The 14,159-nt window shown below is 36.0% G+C and overlaps 1 protein-coding gene across 6 annotated transcripts in view; it reads left to right on the forward strand.

Annotated features, from left to right (window-relative positions):
* Nucleotides 1-13,922, forward strand: part of PCMTD1 (protein-L-isoaspartate (D-aspartate) O-methyltransferase domain containing 1) — a 61,071-nt gene extending 47,149 nt beyond the window's left edge. For all 6 annotated transcript variants that reach the window (XM_087864882.1, XM_045789100.2, XM_045789098.2 and 3 more), the window contains 3 exons: nucleotides 4,266-4,437; nucleotides 6,249-6,372; nucleotides 12,866-13,922. In XM_087864882.1, coding sequence (XP_087721008.1) covers nucleotides 4,384-4,437; nucleotides 6,249-6,372; nucleotides 12,866-13,230 — 543 coding nt within the window. In that variant the 5' untranslated portion in view covers nucleotides 4,266-4,383 and the 3' untranslated portion in view covers nucleotides 13,231-13,922. The remainder of the gene's footprint in view (nucleotides 1-4,265; nucleotides 4,438-6,248; nucleotides 6,373-12,865) is intronic.
* The last annotated feature ends 237 nt before the right edge of the window (nucleotides 13,923-14,159 follow it).

Below are 14,159 nucleotides of genomic sequence, written 5' to 3' on the forward strand. Positions count from 1 at the left end.
GTGTGTGTGTGTATAAAACATATATATAAAATAATATGCAATTTGAGAATTGTTCTGTGTTCCTTACTAATGTGAAGGATTCATGTATTACTGGTAGAAAAGATCAAGCCATAGTTACAATGAGGAATCCCCAGATAGGATACTATTTCTGGTAGATGTTTTACTTAATAACCACTAAATTGGTAGTGTTACAGTGTTTTGGGATGTGTTTGGCATATGAATTTTCTACTATGTTCTAGATGTTTTAGTGCCGACATTTAAAAATATACATTGTTGTCCCCAATATTACTTACATCCTTGAAGTTTTACTATTTTGTATGTAGAAATAGTCCAGTCCTTTGGAACATCTCAAGTGCAATAAACTTTTCAGGTTTGAGTGTTCTGTTAAAGGAAATTAATTTGACTATGTTAAATGAAAGTGTAAAGATCCCATACGTATTTGTTAGAAATATATATTCCATTTGCGTTAGTAGAAATTGATAGATTTAGAGATCTGATTTTCAGTATAATGATCCTTTGTATTACTCCCTGAGTGGAAGAAAATATACTTGTTTTGATCTGCATTACAGGGGAAAGAAAGTATTAAGTTGTTTCCTAAAATTATGGTGGCTTATTTAAGATCTTTGGGAAGGCCCAAAAAAGTGCCTTTCAGTTATAAGACAGTTGATTTATTCACTAAAGACAAAGATTTTTTTAAATTATTTGAGTTTTGCTTTTTTTTTTTTTTTTGGCTGCATTTTGAGAAAAACTGTATTCTCTAAAAGGATGAAGTTATGGCTTTTTATAGTGATTAATTTAGTAAAACAAGAACCATCATATTGATGTAGAAAGTGTCATAGACACATACTTTTTCTGTTAACGTTCTGGGCAAATTTCTTTTCTAGTCCTGAGATTTTTTTGGGTTCATGTTCAAAGTTGACAGAACATTTGTTTTTTGTATGGTTCAGGCAGTAAATGTATTTTGAGGACTATAATAGGTGATGGAGATACATTTAAAATTCAGAAGAAATATTCACAGAAATAGCAGGAAAACCAGGAGAATGTCTCAAAGGGGATATTGTGTTAAGGAGAAAGTATTTGCAGCACTTAGTTACAGGTGATAAGTAGAAAGGTATTTGTTTAGTATCTTCAGTTTATGTGGCTTTTGAAACACACACACACACACACACACACAGACACACACACACACACACACACACTCACCCACCCCTGCACACATAAATATAAAAGAAATATGGGGCTATCTTTTATTTTGGACTAAATCTTTGAAGTCCCATGTGAATTTTATCCTTACAGTACATTTCGATTTGGACTGGCTGCGTTTTAAAGGCTCAGAATCCACACGTGGCTAGTGACTACCATCTTGGCTACCATGTGGCTCTACATTGTTCTGTCTCATCTTTCAGATCACAGCTTGACTTTTCTCAGGGAGCCTTTCTCTGATTTCCTAGATCTGTCCATTTCCTTTCACCCTCGGTCTTACGGAGTCCTGTTCCTTTCCTCTAGAGCATTTATCGTAGTTACAAATCCTTACTGCTGCGGTTCTTCGATGCGCCTCGCTTCTGCTAGATGCAGGCGTGAGTGTTTCCCATTGTATTTTCAATCTTAATACACAGTTGGTGTTCAGTAAATAATATTTCACTGAGTGAATTGTGCTTAGTAGTAGTAGAAAGAAATTTGACCAGAATCACACATTTAATTTTAAAATCAGGCAGTAAATTCTTTCTAATTAATTTTGCGGGGACGAGGATGTATAAAATATCACTAATCTGTGAAGTGGTTTTAATTGTAAGTTGTTTACTTGCAGTGGTGTTGTCCTAGGTAATAGTTCTGTAGGCTGTCATTTATTTTTAACAAGAAGAAAGCTTTTAAAACCATAAGCGAATTTTTGAGTTGATTTAACAGGCTTGATAAAAGAGGTTTTAATAATTTAATTTTTAAAATATAAATTACTTGCTCATATTCATCCTGAAAATAAGACTGACTTAAATTATTATAAAATTAAATTATTTAAGATAAATTTTTATAAGAATAAATATTTTTAGATAGACTTCATTGAAAATAGTCTAACTTTTTCATTTCAGAGAATGCTTACTGTGAATTTGGTGGAATGATTAAACAACATGATCCATATTATCTTATTAGTTAAAACCTCAAGAAGTTATATTTTAGCCATATTTTAGACAATCATAGGTTGTACCATAGTCTTGAGTTTAAAAGGAATTTAAGCATGGTCCCCAACCTAGGTAAGTTTACACTTCCTGTGTACTATCCAAGTAGAATGAGATACTGTTAAAATAGAGTTGGGTAGGTTTTCCTTACCAAAGCTGATATTTGAACTGTATCTTGAAGTGATAGTAGGCATTTATCAAGGGAAGAAGAGAGGGAAGGGTATTTCAGTCAAAGGAACAACATATACACAGATACAGAGTTCCAAAACATTTTGTAATAGTTCCACTAAGCAACTAGAAGCACACACAGTTGACCCTTGAACAGCATGGGTTTAAACTTGTGCAGGACAGCTTAAATGCAGATTTTTTTTATGGTACAGTACTATAAATATGTTTTCTCTTATTTTTAAAAATATTTTCTTTAGCTTACTTTATTGTAAGATTACAGTATGTATATGATACATGTAATATACAAAGTATGTGTTAGTGAACTGTTTAGTTATCAGTAAGGTCAACAGTAGGTTATTAGTTAAGTTTTTGGGGAGTCATAGGTTATACTCAGATGTTCGAGGGAGGAGGTCAGCACCCTTAACCTCTGCCTTGTTCAAGGGTCAACTGTAATTCAATCTGGCTACAGCATAGTATGGGGGATGCGGGAGAGGAAGAGCCAGGAAATGAATCTGGCAGAACAACTTGATGGTAGGGTCATAAAGAGCCCCATGTGGTACTACTCTAGGGGAACTTCACCCTATCCTGTGCAGTAGGGAACAAAATGATGGAAGAGAGTCCTGCAAAGTGTGAGCAGCAAGGAGGCAGTTACAGTGAAAGAAATAATGGGACATGGACTACCTTAGTGTGGGGGTGCGGAAAAGAGAGTATAAGCTGATGACTCACCCCACCCCAACCCCTTAACCCTTCCCACCCTACCCCTGGCCCCTCCACTAAGAAGACAGGATACTGAAGACAGGGAATAATTCTGGTAAACTCTTCTTTAAATATTAATGAAGATAATGTGTCTTGTGTTTCAATGAATTTTAATGGAAACTTGTTATGTAATAAGTCTCTTAATTACTAAGGACAGGATATGTTTTACAAAGTAGAAATGGTTGTAATTCATTCAATCAGTGTCATTTTTCACTGCATGCTGAAACTTTCAAGATAAATTATTTCATCCTCAAATAATAGCGTGATTTTGCTGTGTGGTCATATTAACTTCAATCAACTTAAAAGTAAAAGGATATTCCATGAATTAGTTTTTTAAAAGATTACATGTTTTATTAGTACATTGGGGTTTTAATTAATGTTATATGTTAGAAACTGTTTTCCGATTTGTTAAAGCTTAAGGAATAAAGTAGAAGTCTAAATAGGGTAGTTTGTAAAAACATAACTATATACCATGAACCAACACTGTAACCAGGAACAAGCGGCCTGGATAAGATAGATACCTTTGCTTTGAAACCATATCTCCTTTTGTTGCATAGGGAGATCACAGGGGCCAAAGCAGCAGTAACATCCTGTAACAGTCCTGTAACACAGCCCTGCTAAAATCTACTAGGAAAGTCTCCCTAATCTTAGTGGTTGCTAAGGTATGTGATCAGGACACTGGTGTTTTTTCCTGACAAAGCTTTCCACTGTTAGCCATAGCAAAAATATCAAACAGAGACGAATACTGCATGAGCCCTTCCCATTGTCACTGGCCCATCAGCTCCTTTTGGAAAGGGCAGTGGAAGGTGAACCTTTTCTTGTTTGCTTGACCCTTGTGATTCTTATCCTTACTGTGTATCATTTGTGGGGCATCACAAGATTGGTATCATGAGGGGCTTTTCATTATGTTCATTTTTAAAGCCCTAAGTGAGGTTTCAGTATGGCAAAAAATAGGTTAAAGTTTTGAAAACATGTAAGCTATATCATTGATGATAAAACAATATATTTGATCAGTTAAACTTCATAAATATGATATTTAAATCAAATATCATGATATTTTATCCTAAAATTAATTTTGGTAACTTCACTATTTCAAAGAACTGAATTATGTAAATTTTTAGATCTAATCTTTTGTTTAAATGAATTAAAATATATTTATTTTTCATGCAGATTTGAGTTCTGTGAACCTGCATTTGTGGTTGGTAATTGCCTCCAGATAGCATCTGACAGTCATCAGTATGATCGAATTTATTGTGGAGCTGGTGTCCAGAAAGACCATGAAAACTACATGAAAATATTACTGAAAGTTGGAGGCATCCTAGTCATGCCTATAGAAGATCAGGTAACTTCTCCTGTCCTTTGCTTAAACACAGTAATTTAGGGTGGGAAATATAATCGGTGAGAAGTAGGTTGTAATTTTTAGAGAAGTACGCTTTATGGATCTATCTATATTAAAAAAAAACAAAACTTGAAATGGATTCTTAATTATCAAACAGAAGGAAATATAGAAGAAATCCTTTTTAAGATTTGAAGAGATTTGGTCTTTCACCAGAGCTTAGCTACTACCTGTGTGGTGTTTGCCAAGTTGTTTCCTTACTACAGTTTCTTTACCTGGAGCTTTTTTTTTTTTTTTTAAAGATTTTATTTATTTATTTGACAGAGATAGAGACAGCCAGTGAGAGAGGGAACACAAGCAGGGGGAGTGGGAGAGGAAGAAGCAGGCTCATAGTGGAGGAGCCTGATGTGGGGCTCGATCCCAGAACTCCGGGATCACGCACTGAGCCAAAGGCAGATGCTTAACCGCTGTGCCACCCAGGCGCCCCTACCTGGAGCTTTTTAATTGAATGTGATGATCTTCTAGCTGCTCGATTTCCAACATTCTTTAGTTCTTTGAACATATAAAAAAGAAAATTTGGGATTTCTGTTTAAATCCATTAAAGAAACAAGTAAATTTTTAAATCTTCATTTAGTTCTACATAGACTCATTTGAAAATGTTTTCCAGCAATTTGCCTGCCCTCGTTTAGAATTATTAGGTATAATAAATACATGAAATACTGATGTATTCAGAAAATGGGTGGATCTTTCAAAAGGAAATTACTTTAAAAATGTATAAAAATGCATTTCAAAAAAAATCTTTAATATTCATATTAGCCTAAGTTTGAGATGTTTAAGATGCCTTGTGTTTTATACAGTAGAAGATAAATTGTATAAGACAACTGGGACCTTGCCTGATCATTTTGGAGTTTGTAATCCTAGGGGGTCCCTTAACATCACAGCATGTTATTTGCAGCTCAGTAGATTTCACCATTACCATGCACTGTGCTCTGTGGCAAATTGTTTGTCAGTTATTAAAAAGACATAATATAAAAACAGTCATTAAAAAACATTCCTAGAAAAATGCTGTTACTTGAATGCTTCCACAGTTGAGACTCCCAGATGAGCAATCTTCTGTTTAGATACATTTTCAAACATTTAAGATATGGCTGCCCATTGGTATTTTATTAAATATTAATTATATACTATTATGCTAATGTCAAATATAATGTGCTGATTTTTATAATAGAAATTGAAGATATGAATTTAACTTGATCAAGCCATGTACTGAGCTAATATTTTTTTCCCAAGGACTGGGGATGGGTTTTTGCCGGGTAGGTAAAATTTCTAATCCACTTGTGATTAATTACATTTATTTGTGAAATACTAATTTGGGATTAGAATTAGAATCTGCATTTTATTACCATCATAGAAGACCATGAAGTTGACTCTTTGGTACAGAAATCAGAACATGGTTTTACTAATTTAGTGCTTTAACCAAGCAACTGAACCTATGTGAGACATATATTTTGGGAGCCACTGGCAGGTGTGAATTGAAATAAGACCCAAGAAGCTATCAGCCCAAATATAACATGATGAGTCACTTGGCCATATTTGGATATTTTATTTACACGGAATAATCTTTCTTGAGCTGCAAATATTTGTCATTCTTTCTGTATTATTTTATGGTAAGTATTTAAACGAAAGTAATGTGGTTGCATTCAAATACAAGTGATTATAGCAACCGCTGGCATTTATTCCGCTAAAATAAAATTGTGACTGTCAGGCGATCATATTTCCAGGATTAAGATTTTGTTTCTGTTTTTCCTTCTAAATAGTTAACACAAATTATGCGAACTGGACAAAACACTTGGGAAAGTAAAAACATCCTTGCTGTTTCATTTGCTCCACTTGTACAACCAAGTAAGAATGATAATGGCAAACCAGATTCTGTAGGACTCCGTAAGTAACTGTTGGTCCTTTCTGATTGAAATGTGACTTAGATTAACTCTTATGCTTGGGATTTAATGGACTACATAATTATTAAGAATTAAATAAATAGGCAGTAATGTATTGAGTAGATTTATTCAACTTTTTTATGGAGGTGGGTTAAAGCCCCTACCTTGTACCAGACGCTGTTAGCTACCTTCATGGACATAGGAAAAGGAGGGGCAGGTCAAAGAAAACATGAATTTATTAATTATAGTTGTGAGCTTATTAATTATATTAAATTTGTTGGCATTTCTATACAGAAGGACAGCAAACACAAAAGCCTTTATTTGGGCTGAAAAGAGCTTGGTTGTTCCAAGACCAGTAATAAGTTTCAGGGTAGTTGGCTAGAGTGTAGAAGATAGATTATACAAGACTTTTCTTACACTCAAAGGGAAAAGTCCGTGTTGGTGTGGACAGAGTTGTTTGAAGGTAGAAAAATAGACTACATGGAAGATGGTGGTAGAGGAAGAAAGGGTATGTAAAGTTTTGCCTTGAATAGCTAGCTGAGTGATGGTACCATTTATTGTTGTTGGCAAGACTGGCAGTGAAATAGTTTGGAAATAGGTGTAGGAACAGTAGATATTTTATTCTGGCCATGTTTGAGTTCTCTGTTGGCATGCGCAGGTCATGTAGCCGAGTAGGTATAAATCTACTGAGTGAGGGAGGTATAAATTAAGAATCCTCAATGTAAAAATGTCATTTTAAGGTATAAGAATACATGAGCGCACTTGGGGGATAGTGAGGAGAGAGATGAGGTGTTTGTGTTGGAAACCAAGAAAAAAGCAGTATTTCAAGGAGAAGACAGTGATTCACTTACTGCAGCTAAAAGATGAAAAAGAGGTAAGGGTAGTATTAATTGGTTTGTGATGTATCATGATTTTGGAAATCAGTAAATAAAGTTCTGTACCAAAAATGAACTTTACCATGGTAGACTTCTTCCTTTAATTTGCTTTTTAAATGAATTTATTTCAAAAGAACCTGGCTTTATAGTTAATTTTATTTTCATTTCATTTTACCCTCTTTTGAGCTTTGTGATTTTTGTGACCTCTTTTTCCCTGTTCAGGTTCTTAACCAATGGAGAGATGGATTTGGCAGGGAGATAGCTAGGAATTGAAATGCCAGTTTTATCACTTACCAAAGTTGGTAGGGGAAAATGGCTTAGGTCTGCATGTTCAACTATTTTCTCCTGTTTTCCAAATGTTAGAATTACAGGTTATTTATGACAATTTTCTTTAACCTGTCATAACTGGTTAGAGAGTCATAAAGAGAAGTGATGAAAACAGTTCTGTGACACTGTTTGGTCTTGACAATGGCCTAACTTAACCATTAGCATGATGTGTACCTGTAAGGGTACAGAGTGTCTTTACAGAGGCCCCTGTAGATTTCTGTGCGTCAGCCATTTAGGTGTTTTTCTTTCTAATGGACACTGTTGTAGCCTGAGCATTCCTCTTTATCTGACATCTTTCCTACTTTAGTGTCCTTTAGAAGAGTGTAGGTTGTAAATGTGGTTTTACAGTGACACAGTTATGAATGGCATGGATGATGGTATGTTATAAATGGGCAATTTTCATTCTCTCTCAGTTTAAGGATGTCAGTACAGATAGTTCTAGGTGGTTGATAAGACTGTCCTTGATTGGGTTGATCGACATGACTGTGAATGTAAAGTAGGGATAAATTTGGTTTAAAAGGATAAAATAGAAGACAAGCCTAAATTAAAAAAAATATCATGCCTCTAAAGTATTTACAGGTGAAATGATCTCTAAAAATTTTCATCAGAATAATGTGATGGGGATGAAAATAGGAAATGGCAGTGTTGATGAATGAAGATTAGCTAGAAGGGATTGTTGTTGAAGCTGAGTGTCTGGCACATGGGGTTCCTTACACTATTAACTCCCTTGTGTATACTTGAAAGTTACTATAATAAAAAGAAAAAAACTGGGGTGCCTGGGTGGCACAGAGGTTAAGCGTCTGCCTTCGGCTCAGAGCGTGATCCCGGCATTATGGGATCGAGCCCCACATCAGGCTCCTCTGCTATGAGTCTGCTTCTTCCTCTCCCACTCCCCCTGCTTGTGTTCCCTCTCTCGCTGGCTGTCTCTATCTCTGTCGAATAAATAAATAAAATCTTTAAAAAAAAGAAAAGAAAAAAATTATCAGCTCCCAATAGCAATTTATAAAAATGAGTCAGGAATTGTGATTTTGTAAAAAAATAAAAGCTTCACTCTGAATAATGTTTGCAGAATGAAAAATGGTCTGAAAATATTATTTGTCAAAATTTAATAGGATGTTTGGAGAATAAGAACAAGTTTCCTCTTCTGTTAAAATTGCTTTCTGTTTAGAGAACATTATTTCATTAATTATAGGCGGTTAAAATAAGAAAGCATGTTAGCAAAAAAATAAAAAAAAATAACACATGCAGATCTTTTGCCAACTGTATTTTGTAGCTATGAAATTGCCCATATAAACAGTTAGTAAATGTAATTATCATTTTTCCTCAGGTTTACTTATCTCTACTTTGGATTCAGCTTAAAGTCCTCTTTCTTTTTTGGGGGATATACAGACTGCTTTAAGTTCAGGGCAGGCCATTTAGAAAGGGGTGACAGGAAAAAGGAAAAAGCTCTATACACCACCCATCAAATACTTCTTTCTGTATTCTAGGTGTGTGGGTTTTTCCACACCAAGCAATTCTCCAATTCTTTGTGGACACCAACTAGGTGTCCTATGCTCTAACTCCATTCTGACACTAACTGGTGTTGGCATAGACTCTAAAGGTTAAAGGACTCTGCCCCACAAGGCTGCCCCCTCCTCCTCCAGCTGGAGACATCAATCACAAGTACAGGTTTTCATCTGTGTTTCTGATCGCCTGGCTATAAATCAGAAACTCCCATGACCTCTTTCTAGAGTTTGATAATTTGTTGGAGCGGCTCACAGAACCCAGGAAAACAGTTTACTTACTAGATACCAGGTTTATTATCAAAGGATCCAACACAGAAACAACCAGATGGAATTGATGCGTGGAGGGTTTATGTTCATCAGCCCAGAAGCTCTCTGAACCCTTTCAGTTAAGGCTTTTTATGGAGGTTTGATAGGTGAAATCATCGGCCATTCATGATTAACTCAGCCTCCAGCTCCTCCCCGCCCCCCCCCCCCCAGGGTGCTAATGAAAATCCCAGTCCTCCAAGCTCATGGTTGGTTCCCTGGCAACCAGCCCAGCATCCTCAGGGGCTTACCAAAAGTCACCTCATTAACATAAACTCAGGTGTGGTTGGAAGGAACCTTGTTATGCTCTTATCACTTATATAATTCGAGCATTTTCAGAGTTCTGTGTCAGGAATGGGAAACCAAATGTATATTGTTACAAATCACAAGGGACAAAAGAAACTTCAGAAATTGTGACACTAAACCACCCTGAGCTATATGAAGTTGCTGTTTTTGTAGGCTAAAAAATGGCCCCAAATCATCACTTTTGTGAGTTTGCCCTAAATATAATGCCCTTTTCAATCTTTGTTAATAAATAAAAATGAAAGTGCTGACTGCTAGGTTCCTATGAAATCTTTATAGAGACTACCTTTTGGAAAACAAATAGAGCTTATGTGTGTGTGTGTGTTAGAGATAACCTTAATTATAATTTTGGAATGAAAGCTTTAATTCAAAATAAAATTTTAATAGCAGTCAGGATTAGCATTGTCTGGTCCATTAAATTCTTATCTCATAACTGGAAACATTAGAAACAAGGGGGTGTTAAAGAATAGAAAATATGGGGGACTTTTGAATAGCTAGGGCTGAGAATTATCTAAAAGTTTTTGTATCGTTCAGAAAAACTTAATGCAGCTCATGTGAATACTATTTTAGGACTTACGGAAAGTCTGAATCTTTTCCATTGTGGATCTGGTTGGTTCTTTATGAAGTTCAGGTATTCTGACAGTTTTGGATTGAAAGGTTCATCATTCCAATATGTCCTTGGAAGAGCAGTGTTGGGAGAGGAGGAACATAATTAAGGTGTGAAAAGAGAGTACCAAAAATGTAAGAGAGGTTCAAGAATAAAGACCAGCCGAAAAGACTAATTATAGCTCTATTTCTTAGCTCTTTTATAATTCCCAAAACTCTTTTATAGATTTATTCTCCACCAGCTTTCCCCGCCCTGGCCTTTTCAGAGCTTACTCAGGCATAGGCCTTTCTTCTGTGTCTACACTCCCTCTCAGGTGCTTAGGGAGAGGCTAATGGCTCCCAGTTTCTGTCTGCAGCCCTGACCTTGCCCCTGAGTCCCAGAGACATGATTCAGCTGCTTGTGGTTAGGCAGGAATATAGACTGTGCCGTTAAACGCCCATGTTCAGGTCCCAACTCATGTCACTTATTATGACCTCTGTGACCGGGAGCAAGGTATTTCACCTCTGTCTACTTCCTTTTCCTCACTTAGTGTGAAGTGTGTTATTGCCTATAACGTGCTGAAATGGTGATCAGTATGTCACTGTTGTTTTTCTTCCTGAAATCTCCATTCAGGAAATGTAACAGACATTTCAGGTTTCACACAGAACAAAATTGTGATTTTCTTCTCCCCAAACTACTCTTCCTCTTTGTCATGTCAATAATTGACTATTAACACCTACCTAATTGCTTGGGCCAAAAATTCTACATCCAATCCCCGTCCATTCTGTCTTCAAAATGTGCTGCAAATTTGTCCACTTCTCTACAACTTTACTGCCACCCTCCCTTACTCCCATCTGCATGAGAGTGTGGTCAGATCTCAGGTGGGTTACTGGAGTATTCCAGCTGATCTCCTGCTCCCTCTCTTTAGGATCCATACTCCACAAAGGAGCCTGAGTGCTATTTTCATTGCATTATGACCCTGCTCTCTAGAAACCCTTGAGTAGCGACATGGCCAACACAAGGCACATTTTTTTACCAAGGCCTGCAAGATCACCCGTAATCATACCTGTTACCATTATCTTCCTGCTCTGAATTTCATCTACACTAGCCTTCTTTCAGCTCCTTGAACATGCTAAGCTCATTTACTTCTTAGGGCTTTGCTTTTCCCTCTGCCCTAAGATATTTACATGTCTGTTTCCTCATCATTTAGATCTTAGCCAGGCATGACTTTCTCAGGGAGACGGTTTGGACAACCCAATCAGAAGTAGCTGTGCCCCCGTGTTACTTTCTGTGTCTTTGGTGTTTTTTCTCATATCCTTTTTTTTGTAATTATTTTTTATCTACCCCTCCCCCCAATATATAATCTCCATAAAAGGAAGGACTTAGTGTGAAGCATCCACTATATGTAAGTGAGTTCTTTAATAGTAGGTAGCATATAGTTTAACACATAGGTGTTGAGTGACTGTTAAACAGCTTAAAACAGTTTTGGGAGGTAGGCAGAGCAGGTGGTATTTTACACATTTTAACACATAAGGGATGAGATTTCACATGTTTTTAATTACCAATGTTCACAAAACTCCATCATTGGCAGAAGCAGGACTTGAACTCAAATTGTTGCATGTTGTTTCAGTTTCCATCTCATATACTTGGGGGCAGGCCCAGGCAGTAGAACAAATAGTTTCTAACTAAACATACCCAGCCTGGCTCTTTGGAATTCTTTTCTATTTCTGTCTTCAGTAGGGAGTTGAAAAAAGTTTGAAGAAAAGCCATTTGAGAGGGATCCTTGATGATAGTTTTATTTCCACAGGGATGGAAACTTAGTGGGACTAGAGGATTAATTTCTCTATGTATAAAGTCTTGGAACAGGCTACAAAGAAGAGTGTGTGTTCTAGGGCTTATGCATTTATAAGTCTGTGGGAGATGGGAGTGAAACGACAGACAGGGTAGGGTCCAACTGTGATGTGTTTGATAGAAGTAAACATCAGTAACTTAAGGAAATCTGTGGTGTGTGTTAGAGTTACTAGATTATTGACAACATGGTTTATGGTGGCCCTTTGCCTATGAACCAGTTCTACTTACTGATTTACAGAGGAAAAACTGTGTGTGTGTGTGTGTATGTGTGTGTGTACGTGCACGAGTAATAGCTTTAAAGCTCAGACTGAGGCAGCTGTTCAAAGTGCCTTTATTTGCGTTTTTGGAAATAGATCGTTCTCATATGGTTTTCAAAATCAAAAAGTATGAGAAATATGTAGTGTAAAATTTCTCTTTTATTCTTGTTCCCTAACTACTTCATTCTCATGTAGCCTGTTTCTAAACTCTTACTTGTTCTTTCAAAGAATTTTTATGCATATATATATATGGGGACACACATATCTGTACATAGAAACCTTTCCACTTTCCACAGAATTTAGAATGGTGGCTTGGCAAATTGTAAGCATCTGAAATCTTTGTTAGATGAGAATCAGAGTTTTTATACTTTCTGTGTTTTCTAACGTTTGCTAAGAAATACTTGTTCTGTGAAGAAATGAACAATATATAATGTTTTACTTTTTTATGTTTTATGTGTATGTGTTTTGTTTTTGTTTTTATTTTTTTTAGCCCCCTGTGCTGTCAGGAATCTCCAGGACTTGGCTCGTATTTATATTCGACGTACACTTAGAAATTTCATAAATGATGAGATGCAGGCCAAGGGGATTCCTCAGAGGGCTCCACCAAAAAGGAAAAGAAAGAGGGTTAAACAGAGAATTAATACCTATGTATTTGTGGGTAATCAGCTTATTCCTCAGCCTCTAGACAGTGAGGAAGATGAAAAAATGGAAGAAGATAACAAAGAAGAGGAAGAGAAAGATCACGAAGCCATGAAGCCCGAGGAGCCACCTCAGAATTTACTGAGAGAAAAAATCATGAAACTACCCCTCCCTGAATCTTTAAAGGCTTACTTGACATATTTTAGAGAGAAATAACTTAGATCAAGAAGAAAGAATGCCTACTGATTATTCCTTTAGTCTTGAAAATGTAGCATTTGTTAGGAGTTAAAAGAGAATTCTTTCATCAGAGTGAATTATAGTGGAAGAAGTATAACTTGTTTCTGTCTTAGTAATAAAAAAATGATGTATTCAGTAATTAAAAAGAATCCCTTTTATAAAATATATTTTTCTTTAAATCTTGGAAAAAATGCTGTTTTAACTCAGAGTGACTTCAAGAGTGGAATGCAACAATACTCAAGATTTGTGTACTGTAAATCCTTTTCTGATTCCTTACAGATTTGTAGTGGTGAGGCTTACATTTAATTTTGTATAAGGTTAAATAATTGTTAAGCATATACTGATTTTTGAATTGTAGTTGTTTGCATTTCCTCTATGAAAACTTTCTTACCTAATTAGAAAATCAAATGCTGTGTAGACCCACTTACCTTACTTTGTTGCAATCACTATTGCTGAGTTGCTGTAGTATTCCGGGCAGTATATGAGTGCAATAACAATACAGATATTGAATAATTTAGCTTTAAAAAAAAGTTTCGTGGAATTCAACAGCACTGCTACTTTTGCTTTTGAATCTATTGCCAAAAGACACGGGAAACTATCTGCTTCTCTCATAGAGATTTTAAGAGCACATCAAGTGAGTATTAAATAAAAAGTATATACCTAATACAGTTCTTAATTTGTGTGGACCCTTTACATTTTCAGTATTTAAAGATAATGAGGTTATCTACTTGCTGGAATTTTAGAAGATAGTATATTTAGGATTGGTTTTTCTATTATCCACTGTATAAAGTATTTGGTTTAAAAAAGAAAATCCATTGTTCAGAATGACTGTTGACAGCACAGATAGGTAGGGAGTAAACATGGGTAACAGCCTCTTTCTTGAGTTGCACTCGGAGGCAGGACCAGAG

Source organism: Ursus americanus, chromosome 9 (genome assembly GCF_024610735.1).
Source record: "Ursus americanus isolate L20-20 chromosome 9, mUrsAme1.1.p, whole genome shotgun sequence".
NCBI classification, from domain to species: Eukaryota; Metazoa; Chordata; class Mammalia; order Carnivora; family Ursidae; genus Ursus; species Ursus americanus.